The sequence below is a fragment of the Chaetodon auriga genome, chromosome 10 (genome assembly GCF_051107435.1).
Source record: "Chaetodon auriga isolate fChaAug3 chromosome 10, fChaAug3.hap1, whole genome shotgun sequence".
NCBI classification, from domain to species: Eukaryota; Metazoa; Chordata; class Actinopteri; order Chaetodontiformes; family Chaetodontidae; genus Chaetodon; species Chaetodon auriga.
Window position 1 is genome coordinate 23,040,697 of NC_135083.1, and position 20,197 is coordinate 23,060,893.

General features: G+C 45.2%; 3 protein-coding genes across 7 annotated transcripts in view; 1 reads left to right on the top strand and 2 right to left on the bottom strand.

Moving 5' to 3' along the window:
- Positions 1 to 12,142, top strand: part of tns2a (tensin 2a) — a 50,244-nt gene extending 38,102 nt beyond the window's left edge. For 4 of the 5 annotated variants that reach the window (XM_076740467.1, XM_076740463.1, XM_076740465.1 and 1 more), the window contains 13 exons: positions 1,092 to 1,157; positions 1,765 to 1,881; positions 3,088 to 4,656; positions 4,957 to 5,122; positions 5,689 to 6,935; positions 7,044 to 7,175; positions 7,362 to 7,457; positions 7,608 to 7,685; positions 7,874 to 7,951; positions 8,260 to 8,428; positions 8,765 to 8,833; positions 9,172 to 9,201; positions 9,558 to 12,142. In XM_076740467.1, the coding sequence (XP_076596582.1) occupies positions 1,092 to 1,157; positions 1,765 to 1,881; positions 3,088 to 4,656; positions 4,957 to 5,122; positions 5,689 to 6,935; positions 7,044 to 7,175; positions 7,362 to 7,457; positions 7,608 to 7,685; positions 7,874 to 7,951; positions 8,260 to 8,428; positions 8,765 to 8,833; positions 9,172 to 9,201; positions 9,558 to 9,696 (3,956 nt within the window). In that variant the 3' untranslated portion in view covers positions 9,697 to 12,142. The remainder of the gene's footprint in view (positions 1 to 1,091; positions 1,158 to 1,764; positions 1,882 to 3,087; positions 4,657 to 4,956; positions 5,123 to 5,688; positions 6,936 to 7,043; positions 7,176 to 7,361; positions 7,458 to 7,607; positions 7,686 to 7,873; positions 7,952 to 8,259; positions 8,429 to 8,764; positions 8,834 to 9,171; positions 9,202 to 9,557) is intronic. The other variant, XM_076740464.1, reaches the window with a different exon arrangement.
- Positions 12,143 to 12,253: 111 nt separating this feature from the next.
- On the bottom strand, positions 12,254 to 17,394 carry LOC143326460 (transmembrane protein 106C-like). Its single transcript, XM_076740002.1, has 8 exons — positions 17,263 to 17,394; positions 16,712 to 16,977; positions 16,490 to 16,553; positions 16,160 to 16,319; positions 15,619 to 15,759; positions 14,986 to 15,035; positions 14,792 to 14,845; positions 12,254 to 13,625 (listed from the first exon to the last, which is right to left on the bottom strand). Exons 2-8 carry the CDS (start codon positions 16,923 to 16,925, stop codon positions 13,457 to 13,459), a joined length of 852 nt encoding a protein of 283 aa, XP_076596117.1. The 5' UTR covers positions 16,926 to 16,977; positions 17,263 to 17,394; the 3' UTR covers positions 12,254 to 13,456.
- Positions 17,395 to 18,405: 1,011 nt separating this feature from the next.
- Positions 18,406 to 19,955, bottom strand: LOC143326461 (PTB domain-containing engulfment adapter protein 1). Its single transcript, XM_076740003.1, has 6 exons — positions 19,908 to 19,955; positions 19,533 to 19,604; positions 19,092 to 19,190; positions 18,845 to 18,982; positions 18,572 to 18,676; positions 18,406 to 18,468 (listed from the first exon to the last, which is right to left on the bottom strand). Exons 1-6 carry the CDS (start codon positions 19,953 to 19,955, stop codon positions 18,406 to 18,408), a joined length of 525 nt encoding a protein of 174 aa, XP_076596118.1.
- Between the last annotated feature and the right edge of the window lie 242 nt (positions 19,956 to 20,197).

Below are 20,197 nucleotides of genomic sequence, written 5' to 3' on the forward strand. Positions count from 1 at the left end.
TTGGTTTTCCAGCCCACTGTCGTAAAATCCTGTTGTACACTACAACGACAGTTAAAGGCTGGGTGGTGAGCATAGCATTCAGCTGCTAAAGGAGTGAACATTGGACTGAGTTGGACGCAGGCAAGACAATGAATACTAATGTTGCTCCATGCTGGATGTGTAAATAGGCAGCTGTTCGCCAACATGTTAGCCATGTTTAGCTGCAAAACCGCCAAGTGTATTGCAGTGAGCAGATGCTTTTTATTGCTTCTGAGCTCAATTTTAAATTTCTAAAGGTAAGATATATGATTTCTTCTTTCAAAGGTTACATCTGTAGTCCCACTTTAAATGTACAAGAACATGTGATATTCCTTGCTAAAGGCCAGTGTGGTTTTATCCAGATTTTCCTTCCTCCCTTAAATTATCATTCAGGCACAATTTGTTAGTTGTTGTAGGATGGTCACCACATACAGCTATTTGACTTAATAGCAGCTCTTTGTTCACAGTGGTTTGCTATGTAGATTTGCCTCATATTACTGTGGCTGAATAAATCCCTCAGTAGTAGCTTAATCCCCATCGTGGACATATTAACAGCTTTCTGGAGGTGAATATAGCCAGAATGACTGTCTCCCTCAGAGAGAGTAAAGGAGGCCTAGTGAGCTCTGGTCTGTTGCTTAAGTCTGTAATGAATATGCTCATTACCTCATTTCCTTCTTGGTTTCGCTTTCTCTGAAATGGCAGAATACGTGGAGCTGAGAATGTGGTTGTCAATCCATTACACTAAATGAAGCATTACATGTGTACATGAACACATAGTGGGTTCATGCAACTCAGGACACATCTGTGGAAGGTATTAGTATGTCTGATATATTGGAGCAGAACGCTGATTTCTTCTTGAGGTTCCCCACATCACTGAAGCACTCCTTTGCTTTCAGAAACCTGTCTCTCGTGAGATTACATTTACATTTGAAGACTGTTGTGTGAGCAGAATTTAAAACTTCCATGAGCACATTTTTGTGTTAGAAAGAGAGCTGTTAACCATGGTATTTGAGATTTGAACATGTTATGCCCCTTATGTTTTGGTGAGCATTTTTTCCTCTTCTTGTACCCAGATGAGCGTTTTCCTTCTGATGCGACAGTTGAGTTTGTCTTCTCCTCTGGCCCTGAGAAAATCAAAGGTTGGTTCACTCTACGTCAAATTCTTCTTAAAGCAATAATCTCTTAGATTCTCATTTAAACAAATGTCTGTGAAGTCATGATCTATTGCCGAATGAGGTAACACAATGGTGATGGAGCCAGTGGCCCACTGATGAAAGCCTTTGCAGTTGCAGTATTACAAAGTAAGTGTCTATGGTGACATTCCCAGGAAAAAATCTCAATTGGTGCACAGCAAGTGATGTGTTTTCCATCATCCACCAGTGGTTGAGACAGGGCAAGGGGGGTACTCTTTTGTCTGATCTCTGCTGGTGTTGTGAGCATACAGCTCAGAAGACATCATTCCCTTTTCACTTTCATGTTGACTCATGTCCTGGACTTGTTACAGAAGTGTGGCTCAGGAACCAACTGCCAACTGACTGGCTGTCATGCAGATGACACTGTTTGGAAAGTGAAGTCCAAAAACACCTGCAGTTACCACTTATCATCATAGGTGCCACCACCAAGAAGGAAACGGAGATCTTTGAGATTGTTACTTTAATATCTGTTCTGCTGCAAAAGTTTAGTTCATACTTGACAAAAAGGTAAGGAAGGAAATGCTAATGAATGTAAACGTGCTTCTTTCTTCAGGCCGTGAGTACCACAAAAATGACCCGGCTGTCACTGTCGACTACAACACTGCTGACCCAGTGGTTCGCTGGGATTCCTATGAGAACTTTAACCAGCGATACCAGGACAGCCTGGAGGGTAACACACTCACTGTTCTCTTCCTATCCCATGAAGTAATTACTAATGGGGGATAATTACAAGATGTTGGCACTTTTTGCATAAACTTCAAGCTCTATTAAGCCCTAAACCAGGGGTGGGGGATGTTTTTTTTTGTTTATTGTTCATGTCCTGAAACCTCTCACCAAACGCCTGAAGGAGTTTTCACTCTCACCAGCATGTTCAGATGTCACAGCAGCTTTTTGTTCTTGCAGAGTAGAAACATGCAGTGCTTCCTCTTTCCAGCTGCACTTTCACTTCAAGCAATTTCTTGTTTCAAAGCAGAGAGCTGAGAAGCTGCTGGAGCTTGAGGTTCAGCTGTTAGGGCTTCTTGGTGATGTCCACCATGAAGGCCAAATCACACACTTGCTATCACTGAGTTTCCACTTCAGGTTTTCCTTCATCTGCATGGATTCTTTTAGACAAACACTTTGGAACAGTTTTACTCTATCTGGTTCTAGCAGCTTCACAGCAGCAACAATTCTCCTCCTGAATGAGGTTTCGGCTTCTTAGCTATTAGCTCGCTTACCACAAAACATGCCTGCATAACGTTGTCTTTGTTAGAATGTGGTCTGGAAGCTGCTTAGTGGGCACCCAAACTCCACCAAAGAGCCTCATTTGTCCATGCAGCTCACCCAGTTTAGCATGTTTTAGACCTGTAATGACTTTTGAGATTAGCCTTTTTCATCACTGTGCATGCATCTCCACAAACTAACTTAGACACACTGGTCTTTTACTTGAACAAAAAAATGTGAAGTGCAACATTCAAAATCTACTTTTCTTAACATTTGCCAAGATGCTTTGATATGACATAAATGTAACCATGCGTGTTGCATTCAGGGACCACACAGATGATCGTGTTAGTCTACTGTTTTATCTTATTTTGTTTTACCACGTTGAAAAGTAGTTGCGGTCTCGAAAATTTTATTATATTTCTGAGTTGCTTTTTTTAAATTTATGAATTGCCCCGCAGGCCTGATCAAACGGGCTTGTGGTCTGCATACGGCCCAGAGGTCCAACATTCCCCACCTAACATAAATTCTAGTCAGTCCTTGCTATGTCCAAAACGGACAGTCAAGACTTCATGGAGAAATGAAAGGAGAACCAAAACACAACAGCTGTTTTTGTTCATAGCTAATGAGTGCTGGCAGTTTGAGAGCTGATCTTAATTCTGTGTTTTTGTCTTAGATATTGCCCACACCAGAGGTCCCCTAGATGGCAGTCTCTACGCTCAGATAAAGAAACGCAGAGGTCCCAGCTCTGGTTCTCTCACCTCGACCAATGGCAGCAGCCCAGCAGCAGGCCTCATAGAAGATAGGCCAGATCATCTCATCACTCACGGCTCTGACTCTGCCCTCTCTGCCCATTCTATCCATTTAAACCAATCATCTGTTCACCCTGACCGCCAGGAGGAACCCATTCGCCTGCCACCCCCAACTAGACAAGAGAGAGAGGAGCTTGAACGTCTTCTTGGAGGCATAGAGGGAAACCGAGATGGAGAGCGAGAAACTGCTATCTTGGATGATGGCGATTCCCTGCCCTCTGGGACGCTGAGGCTCAATCGTTCCTGTTCCTGCCGTGATGGTTACCGGTCCCAGCGCTGTGCCGAGCCTGGCTGTGACCGCACACTCCTCATGCCTAATGGTTACTGCCTCGATAGGGCTCCTGGCACCAACGGGCACCACGGGGCAACCCCTTCTGCCAGCCCCAGCCCAGCTGCTCCTCCATCACACATGGATCTGTGTCAGCACTACAGCCCCCACCCTCACCAGTCCCTTCCACCTCCAGACCTGGTGTGGGACCGCCAGAGTGGCCCACCGCACTACCTACGCCGCTCCTGCTCGGAGGCTCCCTCATCTCGACATATCTGTCCATACCCATCACCAGACCTTACCCCTCACTCTCACAACCACCCGCATCACCACCCTCTGTCTGCTCCGGGTCGCCTCTACTGTCGAGAAGATGACTACGGTCCCTACCACCACCCTCCTCCACCTCACAGCCACCACCATCCCCACTCACACCACCCCAAACCCTCCACCAGCCCTACTTACCATGATATAATGCTAATGGATGGTCTGCCAGCTCCTGGTTGCCCTTGCAGAGACTGCAGCATCAGGAGAGAAGACTCTGCAGCTTATCACAGCCTGAGGCTGGACCGAAATGACAGCTTTCACTGGGACAGAGAGACGGAGCTTCAGCAGAGGGAAATGGGGCTTAGGAGAGCCAGGGAGGCAGAGTTACCCAGAGGGTCAGAGCTCCACTGGGAAAGAGATCCTGGCCTGAGACGAGGCAGAGAGTTGTCTCTCCACTGGGAGAGAGACAGGGAGGCTGAGCTGCAGTGGGAGAGGGACAGAGAGGCTGAATATTGGCACAGGAGGGCCACTGTAGCCTCCTATGGCCCACAGAGTCATGATCTTCCAGCCTTCACATTTGACCCCTTGCCATCAGGTCACCCTGCTTACCCGGAGGCATCGAGGTCCCACGCTCATTCCCACCTGGACCTGAAGTACAGCAGCAGCAGCAGCGGTTACCAAACGCCCCGCCAAGTGTGCCCCTGCTCACCTTACCAGCCCTCACCATCTGAAAGCAGGGGCTATGCCTCAGGCTACCAGTCCGAGTCCACGTCACCACTGCCTCCAGCTTCCTCCATGACTGGACCCTGTAACCATAGCAACGGCCCAGCAGAGCATAACCATAACCACCACCATCCCCATCCAGACTCACAGCAGTCATACAGCTCTGACTCACACACTGGTGAGTCACGTTAAAACAGAGACACTCAGAAATGTGTTTTGCTTGAACAACGGGAATTCGGGGTGTATCAATTATCCATAATCAACAACAGCAAGCACTGAATAATTTGTGCTTAACTAGACACATGCCTTACACATTACTCACAATCTCACCAACTTTTTATGATTTCCACACCAGTTAACACTCAAAAACCAAGCACTGAATTTTAAACATTGGCAGGAAATACTGTGACCCCAGCTGATAAAGTCTCAGTTGAGCTTACTTTTTGTTGAGATATACCTTTGTTCCCTTTCTGTCCAGATGGCCTACGGAGCTCTGGTGAAAGTGTGGGCTGGAGGGATCACATTGCCCATGGTTCCTTCAAGAGGGTCCACAGAGATGGCCACGCTGCATGCTCCACACCGTCTGACATGTCTGGACCACCCACTCCTGTCCACACTAGCAGCCCTCTACGTACGCAGGAAAGGTACTATATTTACTCTTCTACTAATTGGGAGAGTAGTGCTGATTGGAGTGCTCCTCACTGCCAGGGTTGGCTATTGTATGCTAGCAGCATCTGACCTGGGGGAAATACTAGTAACTAGGCCTATGTGGTGACTTGTATGTGGCCCCATTTAGACCAGGTACCATGTGATCTGTATCTGGATACATGATCTGGACAATGCCATCTGATCTATTGGCATTTATATCTTGTCATGATTGGTACACTTGTGGGGGACTTGCCAACAAACACAGTGCTTCCCAGGTCAAGGGAAACAGTGCCATGGATGGATGCCATTAATGCTCTGTTAGGAAACACTTGGCGGGTTTTTTCTTAAGAGTGGCTGGCTTATCTGATCACATTTCGATCACATTGCTTTCTGCGTACATTTACACTTTGCATCAGCAGGTGTTTTTCCTCATCGAGATATCCAGGTACAGATCACATGTTACAGCAAGGGGAAGAATGGATGATGACAACATAAATGCAGGAAGTAGGAGTAGAAAGCAGGTCTGTGACAGTAGTACTCATACTGTATCTGTCCATTTAAGCCCCAGTCCAGGAGGGAGAGAGTATGAGATCCGGACCACAGACATCATCAGCAGTGACTACGAGGCCCCCCAGCCCCAGGGAGGACACTGTCGTGCTGATATGATCATCCAGGAATCCCCGGAAAACCAAAGAAGCAGCACAGAGCCATCATCCCTGCCACAGGCTGTCAAAGACACACAGTCACACACAACTGCACCTATACAAAGAGAACCCCACAACCACTGCACTGCACCAACAGACCCACCCCCCACCACTCCCCAACAGCAGCACTGTAGCCCAGACACACCACCAGCCTCGACAACGCAGAACACCTCATCTTTTGACTCTGCAACACCAACCACATCAAACCAGGCACTCTGCCAGGCCCCTTCATCCCCTATTCATGCTTCACCTGCACCAGATATACACTCCCACCCTGGCCCCCTCTCTCTCCAGAGCCCCCATCCTTCAGAGGCTGCTGCTCTGCCTTCCACTGTGGTTCAGGCAGCATCCCAGCCTCAGAGCCAGACTCACACCCAAGGCTCTGGATTGACAAGACCGACCCCAGCACAGGTCATCACATCTTCTCCAACCAGGGAATCTCACCCAGAAACCCCAAAGCCTGTCACCCCTACCCTGAACGCTACGTCTCCCCCTGCATCTCCAACCCCAGCTTCGCCATCGTCCCCTCAGCACATCTCCAGTAGTATGGAGGGTTCCCCAGTCTCAGATGCCCCAGTTCCTGGCTTTGCCACTTTGGGTAGGAGGTTGATGTTGAGTGGGTCTGACCCCCACCATCCGAACCACATCCAGCAACATGGACCCCAACACAACCACCCAGGCATGGAGCACAGTGCTGCTGGACACAATCCTGCTCTGGACACTAACAAGAGGCCCTGCTACTCTGCTCACACTCCTCAGCTCCACCCATCCTCCTACTCCAACTATTCCACCATCTCCATCCCCCTTCCTCACCCCCAGCCGCCTCTGCCAGAGAAGCGCCACCCACCCACCCAGTCATGTTCACCCAGTGATGGGATGGGAGCTCTGAGGCCAGCGATGGGCCAAGTTCCTCCCTCCACCACCAGTGCCAGCCAGCATCAGCACCATGTCACGTTCTCTCCCACTGTGGGGGAAATTGCACCCCCTGCAGGCCAAAATGATGTAGAGTCGTCTGTTGAGGCTGAGAATGCGAATAGGGTCAGTGTTAAGTTTGTTCAGGACAGCTCAAGGTTCTGGTACAAGCCTGGCATCTCCAGAGAGCAAGGTAGGTTTGATGTCTCTATCCTGACTTTAAAGAAAAATGATAGAACACATTGTTTTTTGAGAATTAGAGCACATTACATCCCAACATTTTGGTTGTGTTTGGTTGTAGCAATCGCAGCTCTGAAGGAGAGAGAGCCAGGAACCTTCCTGATTAGGGACAGTAACTCTTTCCAGGGGGCCTATGGCCTGGCCCTGAAGGTGGCTACACCTCCTCCCAATGTCAACAACCACAACAGCAAGGGTGAAAATGACTGTTTATGTCATTTAAATATCTGATTTTCATATTTTTGTTCCTTCTGTCCAGCAACAGAAGAACAATCTAGCCATTCAGGCTATTTGTGTGATATTTCTTATATTCAACAGTTGTTTTGTCCTGGGTAGACGGTGACATTTGAAACTCATTCACTGTTACTCTTTGCCGTTACAGTGAGTGACCCTCTGGAACAGCTGGTCAGACACTTCCTGATAGAAACAGGCCCTCGAGGAGTCAAGATTAAAGGATGTCAGAATGAGCCCTACTTTGGTAAGTTTTCCTTCTCCAGCCTTAGGATGCTCTTATGTCTGTCTTTAGTACTACAAATGAGGCACCAGAAGGAAAGATAATTGATTGTTATATGCAACTTGTTACCTTGAGGGAATGTAAGGGATTTTTACTCTTGTCTGTTATCCACAGGGAGTCTCTCTGCATTAGTCTACCAACACTCTATCACACCCATCTCTTTGCCCTGCGCTCTGAAGATCCCAGAAAAAGGTTGGTGCAGGATTTTAAACGAGGGTTTAACACACATGTTAAATGAAGGTTTTACATCCTCATAGTTTTTTTCAATTAATCATTTCATCTGTGAAATGTAATAACCTCTGTGTTAGAAGGCTGGCTGTTTTACAGGAAATGCCCTTTTTTCTGATGTAACTGCTTGTTATTGATCCTCATGTTGTCAGATCTGATTGGGGAGATGCCAGAGGCTCAACCAGTGAGTAACATCAGCACCGCTGCTGACCTGCTGAAACAAGGAGCAGGTCTGTTCCCATCCTGCCTTCTCTTCCAAAACACACTGTTGTATTGCAGATTCCACCTGAGTCACATTATGAATGTATTAAAATTAAGATTAATTTGCAGTATCAATTGAAGGGTATCCAACAACCAGATAGAAAGCAGATCAGTTAATACTCTGCATACACTGTAACATACAACAATTAATGCATCTACCAATATTACTAGAAGATAGATGTACAGTGCAGCAGCAGGGCAGCTCAGAGAGCAGGCTGTGTCCTTCACCTCACTGGTCATTATGCTCACCTCTCCCCGTCTGTCTCTCTCCCCTCAGCCTGTAACGTCCTCTACCTGAACTCTGTGGAAACAGAGTCTCTGACCGGCCCCCAGGCCATTGCCAAGGCAACAGATGCTTCCCTGGGTCGCAACCCGCGTCCCACTGCTACTGTAGTCCAGTTCAAGGTGACATCGCAGGGCATCACACTGACCGACAGCCAGCGCAGGTAAGAGATTGGTACTGAAAATAAAGGTGGCATAATTACACCAATCTTCAGCAATCACAATTTGTTCTTACTATGACCTTATTCTTACCTTGTTCTGTAGTTTAATGGCACAGTATGCCTGTAGGGATCACAGTAATTTAATCTAATATAAAGTGTCCACTTAGAAATATGATGACCATAAACACCCTCGAGACATTATTACTTAATAGACAATGATGGTGGACAACAGTGTAGCTGCAAGTAAAGGGCTAATGTGTTACATTTTACTGATGACTGATTGGGAACTTCAAAGCTCTCCTGTCCTGTCTTGCTCTATCTGCATCTTTCTTCTTCTAGGGTTTTCTTTAGGAGACATTACCCGGTGAACAGCGTAACTTTCAGCAGCATCGACCCAAAGGACAGGAGGTAGGCCGCTCAGAAACATCGAGGATCTTGACTGATTCTTGTAGCTGTAGTTTGAACCAGAAATCACAGACATGTCACCACCGTCATTCACTGCACCCATGATCCTTCACTGCACTTGTAGCCGTGAGCCGTCGCATGGATCTGTATGTCAGTTTTGTGAGCGCACGAGTCCGTGCGCCTGAATGAGACGAGTCATTGTGTTTGCGAGCATGCCGGCTGTGGCTGAGGCGCAGCTGCATCAGCTTGTTTGGCAGTTCTGCCTGTGTGTGTATGTCTGAGTCTAGTTTCTCTCTCTCTCTCTCTCTCTCTCTCTCTCTCTCTCTCTCTCCTTGCTTTAGGTGGACTAACTCAGACAACACCACTGTTAAGTAAGTGCTGTGTTTGCCTTTGAAAGGAAGAGTGTGTGCATGTGTGTTCTTTTCAAAAGGGTGTGTCTGAGAAGTCAGTGACATGAGAGCCTCTGCATGGCATCAGATTGCGTGAGAGCCTCGGCAGAATCATTCCAGCAAACATGTTTTAACAATGAAAATCAAGTCCCACGTGAGCCCATATTACATAATACTAATTATTCCATTGTAGTTAACCCTGTAGGCTGTTACAAACACACAGTATTGCCTTACTTACATGACAAAGCTAAATATTCTCTGCCTCTCTTGCTCAGTACCTTATCGTCTCATCCTTTTCCTCACATCCTCTTTCTCTTTCTCGACCCTTCGCCTCTCAGGGTGTTTGGTTTCGTAGCCAAGAAGCCGGGCAGCTTGGCGGAGAACGTTTGCCACCTGTTTGCCGAGCTGGACCCCGAACAACCTGCCTCTGCCATCGTCAACTTTATCAACAAGGTCATGTTGTCGCCGCGCCGATAGAGGGAGTCAAGGACAGGAAACCAAGCTTGGAGCAGACAAGCAGCGCCGTGCAGCGTGTAGTAGTGACGAGGCGTTTGGTGTACAGTAATGGCCGAGTGCCACATCAGTTGATGTGACAAAGAGTTTTCTTTATGAAGGCGTTTTAAAGGCAGTTTAAAATCTTAGTCCATGATCCCTACTGGTGGTTTTTATTTGTTCTGTTTCCACCGTTGGACAGCACCCCTTTTCCTAAAGGGCTGGGTGGCAATATAACACTACATTTCAATTCTCTAACACAGTAATGTGTTGTTTGATGGAAAAACAAAACACAAAACAAAGCCATGATGTATAGTGTTACAACTCCTCAGAGGACAGGGAGGCTTCAGAGGACACATCCCATAATCCACAGTGGCCTTCCAAGACAGCAGATTATTCTCCATCTACCACGGGCCTGTATCATGACGGAGGGTCAGCGGGTCATTCAGCTCTCTCTGGGCAAAACTCAGGTTTTCTGGTATCATGAAGCTGGCTCATGTTTTAACCAGGGTAGCAGAGATCACCATGGTAACCTGCTGCAGCACAGGATCCATTCAGAGGATCACATCAAAACCTGTCCAGCATGAAGCTGAGTTTCCAGTAGACTTATTGTTACAGATCAGTCCAGTCACTAATTATGTCAGAGGTAGAGGAAAGATTTTTGTGTCCTCTCAGGAGCCAACAGAGACGGTAACAGACCAACAGATGACAAAGATCTGTGTTAACTGTGCACACGATGAGCACACAGATAAGCTCAGTGAGAACAAATGCAACATTTAGGTCAGATCGATCTAATCAAGGATTCGCTTCTCTATGTGAGGCTTTTTTAAAACTTGATGTGTACACTTCACAATTTTTAAGTGTTACTTGTTGAGAATACTTAACTCATCATGAGACAAAAACACACCAAAATGTGACTATGGAAGATTTTCTGGATTAGTTATTGTGTATCGTTAACATGTTGAAAATATGACCGTATTAAAAATGTGTGTTTAGCAGTTGCCACGCTCATCATAGCACATAAAGTTTGGGGGGATTTCACACTTTTAGTATTCCTGTTTTTCTCCCTGATTCAAAATGTGCGAGGCTCACATGGAAAACAGGCGATGTCAGGTAGTGCCGTGCACCAATCAGGACTGAGCAACATTTGAATGAATCTGGTGACTGTTGGTGGTTTATTTGTGACTCAATTCTGACCAAAGCAAACACACACAGCTAGACCAGATGAGTCAGTTACTAACCAGCTTCATGATACTGATGGTCCAGGATCACAGCTGTCAGGCTCAGTGAAGCTCAAAGAGTGGCAGACCTTGTTGGACTGGTTTCATGATACAGGCTCTTGGTTCAATGATAAGCTTTTCTCACCTTGGTCAGACTGCTGTTCAGTGTCACGAAGATAGAGGAGCTGAAAGCAGGTTTAAGGACACACACACACACGGTGTGGTTACAAAGAGGATCTTTCCTTGCACTGTTTAGGGCCAACAAAGCCCAAATAATGTTCAGCCTTTAAACATAACCGCCTTTACAAACTGCAGGTGTTTATATTTTGCATTACGACAAAGTCCCTCATTGTTCTGTGTAGAAAGAAGTGACCAAAGGCCTGATGATGTAATTCAGTTTCTATATGGACAGGAGTTCAGGTGTTCAGATGTATGTGCAGCATATTTACAGCCACAACAGCACTTTTAGAAGTGTAACACATTTAATCATAATCGACAATCAAGTTTTTTTTTCCACTCACATACACTCAATAATCGGAGAGAGAGAGACATAACCGATGAAAGTAAACATGAATGTGAGGTTTTTAACTTTTGCTAAGTGTGTGTGCGAGGGGGTGGCGTGCGTGCGTGTGTGTGTGGAGGGTTGTTGTGTGTGGAGGGTATTTTGGTAAATATGTTGGGTATTGTTACGTCCACTTTAAAAGAAACGTATGTGAAACGGGGAAAAAGCTCGCTGGAGAAGGACGTACAGAGTGAAGTCGCACCATTGCCGTGAAATGTGTGGTGTTCGTTCACTGCTTCACATCTCGTGACCAGAATTCATTCTGAAAGCACACAGGTTAACACACACAAGCAAGGCAGCGGCCTACAGACAGACGTACTTAACCAAAGACGAAGCACTCTTGTATTAATAAGCTTTTTATCCAGCTATATTTTTGTACTTATTGCTTCTCGTATTTTTACTATGCGTTTATTTAGTGTGTTGCCTTGTTTGGTAAAAACCAAGAAAAACACGACTTGTATTGCAGCGATAATATATTGTGGTCTGTTTTCTTGTTGATCTCTATATTATGTAGTAATATATTTTCACATGCAGCTATAGGACAGCGTATGAGACATAAAAAGGAAACATTGTTTGAAAAGGAAATGATGCTATTTTGTATGCAAAAAAATGAAGAATAGAATTAAACTGAAATGATGTGGTACCTGAAGTGCTTCTGGGTCGGTGGTCATTTTCTCTCCACGACATTCAGGTAACTGTGAAATAATCACAGTCAAGAAGCAAATCCTCGTGTTTTAGAAAAGATTCAGAAACCCGCATTGTTTGTCATTCATTTTATTTATTCACAACTCCCTTTAATATCTCGTTAGAACCAAGCACGACAGTATATCCTGTATTTAAAAAAAAAAAAACCCTTGGTAAAATCTTTCATTCAGAAATGTACAAAATTGTCCCTTTAAAAAAAGAGAAAAAAAGTCTAATCACTTTTGCTCTCTGTCACTTTGTCTCCGTCTCACTCCGTGATAATAATACTGCACTGATCTGAGACGTCTGAAGGTTGATAAGGGATGATTAAGAACCAGGATACCACAGACCGGGTTCCTGGATCACTGATTAGGTCACACTGACACATCAGCTGATACCTTGAGGAAAGTCTGAGAACCGTACTCCTCTCAGTCACTATGGACCATGGCCCCTATTCCAAAAGCAGCGCTTAGACTTGCTGTGATTAGAGGCACCAAGAAATAACTTAGCAATTCATTTAAAAACATCCTTGATATGTTAACTGTGTAAATGACCATTTTGATTTCAGAAACAGTTAAATAACCCAGTAGAGGCAAAACGTTTAACAATATTTTCCACTTTCAAGGTGCAAAAACAGTCACTCAATGATCCCTCCTACGGTCGCAGTCCAGCTCCTTCTCTTCTTCTACAGTGTTAAATACCAAAAATCATTCAAGCTATGCTAACAGCAGCAGCAGCAGCAGCAGACAGAACTCTGCAGCATTACTTAAAGCTATGGCCATCAGCGGCACTCTGTCAGCTGGGAATGTCGGCCGATTAAGAAAAGAGCTTCTTCTGACATTTCACCTGCTTCCAGCACAGCGACAGCCACACAGCGCCGGCTGCCAGTGACTCATTCAACGCGTCACTCCTCACCAAGAGGACACGTGACTCGTTCTGTCCGACATAACAAGACTGCCTAGTTAAGTTCAGGCAATCAGTCCCTACTGATGCAAGTAAAAAAAAAAATAAAGTGGCCGCTGTGATCATCTATAACAACAAAAACACTTCATCTGTTGCCAAAAGCCAGCGTGCAGTTAAAAAACGGCCTTTTTCAACAGCCACACGTCTAAAACGACTACTTATTGCTACCTACTCTGTGTGAGCTGAAAAGAAAACGCCTTTTGGTATTTTGCTGCTGGTGGTTTTGTCTGCAAGGGAGAGCAAAATCCATCCTGGAGTGTGCGCCCACATCTCCCACCTCCAGACACGCGATCCATCTCTTTCCAAGCTGCCGCGCTCACAGCAGAGGGACGCCGAGGGATGTGGCTGGAGAGTGGGTGGAGGAGCGGTGTCTGTGCTGCTTGGCCGTCTGGTGGTATGTGCTGTTGGAGCCACAGTCGATGTAGCGATAGGCCTCGAGGCTGTTCTGGGATGTCCGCACCATGTAGGAGGTTTTCACTGAGGTTCTGAGGATGACAGTGAACGCATGACGTGAACGCAGAGATCGTGTGTCTGCTTTAGTATTTAATAGCAGCCAGCAGCGACAACTACACCTGCAGACAGAATCCAGTCACTTATTTTGTCTGAACTACAAAGCGTGTTAAAAAAAGCAAGTAATAGTGCACAAGTTCACACAAGCAACCACCCTGAGGAAGTGGTTCATGTGGTACCACTGTCTCTCAGTGTTACCCAACAGCACACGCAACTACATTACACAGCTGCCTCGAGAGCAGGCTAAAGGTTATGATGATGCCGCGGCAAAAAGGAACTAAGTATTTCAATACAGTTTTGAAGTACTTGAGTGTTTCCAGTGTGTGCTGCTTTCTAGTTCTTCTCCGGACCAGACTTTTTTCTCTTTACAGATTCTGCACACGAAACACTTTCAGCTTCTAAAAATGATGAAGCATTTATTAAATATGCTGAGGAGCTGATTTAAAAAAAGTTAAAAAGTTTTATGGACAAAAATGTTGTTTTTTGAAGACTGAACTGTCCAAAACTTGATACTTTAAGTATACAGTGTTTAGCCATAAATACTGTACTTTTCATCGAGCCCTAGCCTCTGAGGACTGAACAGAAAAAAATGTGCTGCTATGTTTTAGTGACTCTCACACACACACAAATCAAAGATGGCCTCTGAGAGAGCGGCAGTGCGCTAACAAGAGCTCATCGCTTCAACGAACTCTCAAACACATTGGCAGATACAAGATACGAGCAAGACTTCACGGTTGCGTGCAGTCAGATATTCTGTTGGAAAAAATGAAAAAGCTACATCAGCTTCCTGTCAGGCATTTTAAAGAAGGAGGAGAAGATGAGAGTGGCCTCCATCAGAGCCACTGTGTTCAAGCTGCATGGATGACCCATTTCATAACAATGGTGCCATGAAAAGTTGTTCATCCTCCACCTGATTATGTGCCTGAATTCAGAAAAACTGAAATGGAAAACACAGAATTTGGGAAAAATGAAAACAAAATTTCACAGGGTCCTACTCTGACTCTATTAAGACTCTGATTTCTACTTATAATGGCGTCTTTTTACACTGCTGTATCAGTACTTTCATTGAAATAAAGGCCCTGAATACTTCTTCCACCCCTGTGATGATGAAAGCATTTTGTCGAGGTCCAGAGATACTTACTGCATATACACGACAATGTTGTGGACCTTGATGCTGGGCATGGTGCAGAAGGCACTGAAAGACAGAAGAGGTTCAGTCTGCTGAAGTAACTCTTCAGCACATGAACACCAAACAACATCCATTCTCATCATTCTTTTATTAATCTGTCTCTCTTCAGCCTCATGAGAGTAGACTCTGTGGACACAGACACTTACTAGACATAAGGCGCGCTGCTTCCAATCTCCACACTGACAGTGTAGTTGACCTGCAGAAGATTGACTCGTTATACAACAACAACAACAACAACAACAACAGCTCATCATGTTGTTAGCTGCACCTGATGAGTAAGAGACTTAATGGCAAATGCACACATATTCTATCAGAAGTGAGACAGTCTCTTGAGGCGATGTATACAAAGGTTTGTCTGAGATGCTAACTCATTTGATCAGCCTCAAGTCCTTCCATTGAGCTTGCATAGCATTATTAACAGGATTAATTAGTGTTTTTGATCTTTTCATTGGATTTGCTGACAGTAACAGTAAGGTTTTTTCTTTGAGTTTCCAGTTTAAAGTCAGCCACTGAGTTGTTCTCATACTAAAGCGTTTAACCTTTCATCCCGGACAGCTTGTGCAGTAGAGCTCGAATTCAAAACAGTCTATCAAACAGAAACCACATCCTGTAGCAGGCACACCTGCAGCTCTACAGTGATGACATGTTTGTTTGCATGCTGAACTTTGCACCAGGCGGCGTTACAGTGCCTGCATCGGCCGGTGATGATGTTCATTATGTACACAAAGGAAATAACGCACACATCTCCTCTTAAAATATATGAAAGCCTCCTCTCTGACCTGACTCTCACTGAGCGGCAGAATGGTGGTGACATTGTCCAGCTGCTGAGTGCCGATCACCGTCTTCATGTAGAGGACCTGGCAGTTCACGCTCTGCACCAGCACCGAGAAGAAGTTGGGGTTTGTGAGGTTCAGCGTGCTCTGACCAAAAGAAAGAAAGTTAGTAAGAAAGGTGCACAGTGAAACACACACACGATAACTGTTAGGCAGCATGCACTGAAATAAAACTCTGCCGTTGGGTGTGGTGACCGAACGCATTTCTCCACATACAGGAAGTGACCAAAAAACATGCAATTGCACAAACTGGTGCCTGAACTCCTCTGACACATTAGATGCCCATTAATTTTCTGCCAATCAATGTTGTAAAGAAGTGTTGATTCAACTGTAGGATCATTTTGTGCTGCTGCTGACCTGAACTAGCCTACCCGTTTATATCAATGAGGATGAGTTTAATAACAGAAAGCAAAGTTTTAACGCCTTCGTGCATCTCTGTGTATCTGTGTAGAAGTATGGTGAGGAGAAATCGTGAGAGAAAACCTACCGTCATGTTCATTAGGACCTTCGTGTTGGAGTGGTCGAAGCGCACAGTCACTGAGTGTATCCCATCATCCACCACAATCACGGAGCGAGGGAAGAGGAAGAAGGCCACGAGCGAAGACGCCAGGAGGCACAACACGACTGACAGGACCACATACAGCTTCCTACAACACAGAAGTATGTTTCTCCTCTCTCCAGCTCCAGCAAACAGAGACAAAGGCCTGAATGGCAACCATGTCAGTAGGTGTGTAAGGCAGGATCACGTGTACAGTGGGCACAGAAACACAGTCTGTTCAGCACCAAGGGCACGTGAGAGGATGCTGTGGTTACTTACGTTCTCTGGGGCTGCAGCCTTTGGTCACTGTATGGGATCAATGCAACCAGTTCATTCACTTGATCTGCCAGGAAGGAGAGAACAGGTCACGTGACAGACTGATTGATTGATAGTTGATTGACTTTGGACACATGGCAAAGCCTCTAAAATGGCATGATGAAATTAAAATACAACACAGTCGAGGCTATGCTATTGGAAAGGTTTTCAGCTGTTCGTACTCACCCGAGGGTATCCGTCCGGTGCCTTGGCACGTCGGACACGTTATGCTGTCCCTGCCGGTGAACTCCACGTATGGGAACTGGGCTATGTCCTCCCGTCTGCCGAGCCCATCCAAAGACTCGTTATCGGAGTCTCTGTCCTCTGCCTGCCGCTCAGAGCGCTGCCTCTCCGGGAGGAGTGACAGGCTGCTGCCGCTGCGAGACCACCGCGTCCCCATGGCGGCTCAACTCGCCTGAGGATGGTGAAGCCACCGACTGGTTACTGTCCGTCTGCATGTGGACGAGAAGGAGGCATTTGGCCGAAAATGTGTGAGCAAATTGACTCAGAGGCGACAGGTCAGCTGAGTTTTAGAGAGACAACTGTGGCCATCTCTATTCAATCAGCTAGCGGAGTCAAAACGTAGCTGACAGTTACAGAGAGGAATGTGAACTATGTTCAGATAGCATCCCTGAGCTAACAAAGTTTGTTTGCTAACAGAGGTGTTGAATAGGTTAGCTGTTAGCTACCAGTGACCGTAACCGTCTGTAACGTTAGTTAACTCATACTTAACTTACCTTTACAACAAACAAGTCAACGCCGCCATCCCAAAGTCGTATTTACACCAGCTCACACTCTTCCTTCCGTCACTCCAAAGTTTACCTCCATGTTGTGTTGCCTTCAGGTATCTTCGACTATCCATAACCAATAATTCAATCGTTGATGCATTCAAGTGGATTATGTAGCTTCGAGATTCTTATAACATCATTTAGAAACCAAGCAACAAAACACAGTACGTCAGGCATGCAATGTCTATTTATTATTATTATCATTATTTTTTTCCAGTTGTTGCACAGTTGAAAAAAACATTCTGCCATTAGTCGCTGACATCAAAAACATTCCCTGTTCAACACGTCAGTTCGTAAAAGTTACACAGCTCACACAGCGTTTTGCCCGCCATATCACATTTGGTCTTTCTCTTTGTCTGTTATAGCTAAGACTTTCTTTGATTCTTCGTGTAATCTCATGTTTACAAAAAAAAAAATCCGACACTGTAATGCAGCAATTGAACGCACCGGTCTAGTCCTGGGTGAAGAGTTGTGGGGTTTACTGCTGCCCTCTAGTGGACACGAGGAGATTCTACATCATACTTCAGAAAAGCAGAAACGTGGTAACAACCTCTGGAAGATGATTATTATTATTAGTTTGACGTGGAAACACAAAACTTGCAGTGGAAACGGTAGAGATATGTGACTATACATGACAACATCAACATTTTTGATTTCACATATTTTTTTATCACATCTGAATTCATAGACAAAGTTGATTTTCTGTTAAAAGCTACCTGGCATTATGAGCTCCACCACTGCCAGCTGCAACATTAAGGTGATGCACATTAAGGCATCACTAATTATAATCCAGCAATATAATATATATGATGCTGAAATGGTCCATTCTGCATGATGAGTACTTTTGGCACTTAAGTGTTTGAACGCACCAGTGTAGTATTTGGTGAACAGCAGGATGACAGTTGTGAAGTTTACTGCTCAGTTTACTAATGAGTTTTAAGTATATTTTCATAGTTTTGCTCAAGATTTTGAATGCGTAAAACGGCAATGCTTCGTATCAAACGACTAAAAATGGATGTTAACAAAAACTTGAAATAGTTTCCCAAGTGTTGTCGTGTGTATGTGTCCACAAGTGCATCAGCGCATGTTAAGTCAGTCAATCTGTCCTGCAAGCCTCCTCTTCAGCTCATCATTCTCTCTCTGCAGCATTTTATTCTGACAAAGAGAAGGATGAGAAAGACAAGGTAGGAGCTGGTATCAACATCAATTCAGCCATGAAGGTAATTCTGACACCAAACAAGCTGATCCCAGGCCTAACCTTGTGTCTGAGAGCCTCCACTGTCAGGTCTCGTCCTACTTTGACAGGATCCGCGTGTTTTGAAGCTCTGAAGGTATCCCCGATAACTGAGACCAGCACGTGAGACTGAGAAGTGTGAAGAAAATTCATGCCTTTACGCTTTGAAGGCCTGAATATCTCATTTGGCTAGCGTACAATATTCCTCTATGGTTTTCCAATATTGATATCATTGATATCAATATAGTACATGGTTCCTTTACAGGTTTGCATTGCTGTTATTGTGGGAATACTCACAAACTTCTTGCTCTGGAAGAGATAACAGTGGTTCATGTCTGCTGCAGGGTGTTTCACCACAAAGCCAAAGACTTTGGGTGCAGATGGCAGGACGGCACAGAAGGAGATGGTGGACAGAGGGCACGTGTACAACAAAAACTGAGGGGAGGAAAGACGATGAAAGTGAGAAGTCAAAGAGAGCGAGGTGTGGAATCATTAAATTCCGTTCTTGGAGTGGGAGGATAACTGGTACACTTTTGTCACACACCTTGGTTTTTTTTTCCAGAATGTCTACCCCACTCAGTGACAGGAAGAGGTGGACCTTGCTCTTCTTCCCTGCCTTTTCTGAGGAGTATTCATCCAGTGTCTACAGATGAGAGGGGATTGATGGCATGTCATGTTTGTGGCTGCACCCTTAAAGCCGACATGTGGATTTAATACACTCACACAGAGCCCCTGCAGCGCACGCAAACAACTGGGTTTCCCACTAGAATACAAAACTTCCAGATGTGCAGAAGAATCCAAGTCAACCATTTTTGGACATCGTCTTCCCACGTTCATTCAGGAAAAGCTTTTCCCAAACACAATGAGAAAACTACACAGTAATGTCTTGCAGAAGAGTTGCTTGAACACCAGACACACAGCATTAAAACAGGCAAAGACTGCTTCACTGAAAGGGTGAAACAGGATACGAGTTGTGAATACAGACCTTTAGACTCTCAAATGCTTCACTCAGGATGTGTACTCCATCAGGGCGGACCACCTCAACTCGCCCAAGAAACTACAGGTTAGAGAAAGACATGCACATGAAGCACAGTGGTGTTTTAAACAAGGCTGAATATTAAGGCTAAAGGCTTGTGGCTCGTAGCACAGACAGCACAGATATGACAGATCCATGTCACATTACTCCCACGATACATGCTGTACATGCAGAAATGTACGTACATACAAGTCATGGCATGACAGAACTGAGCCTGAGCTCACTCTGTTGTTCTGCTGCCATTATTAACCCCGAGCATCTCTTCTTCTTCTTGATTTTCCACATTCAGAAGGAGACATTCAACTGCTGGAAATCAGGATTTACCTTTACGAGAAAGGAGATCTCATTATCCTCTTCTGGAATGCCGTCCATTTGAAGACACCTGGTACCAGACTGAACCCTGCAGGGTGATGTAAGGATGAGTTCTACACATGAATGTCTGAATCACTCAGTAAAGAAACACTAAATTCAGCTTACCTTTTTGTAGGTATTCTTTCACCAGCGTCAACGGCTTCTTATTGTATTACAGACAGACAGGTGTAAAGTCTATAGGAGTTAATGAGTGACAGTTGTGCCTTCCTTATTGCCCTTTATCAGATATGCAGGGTGCTTGG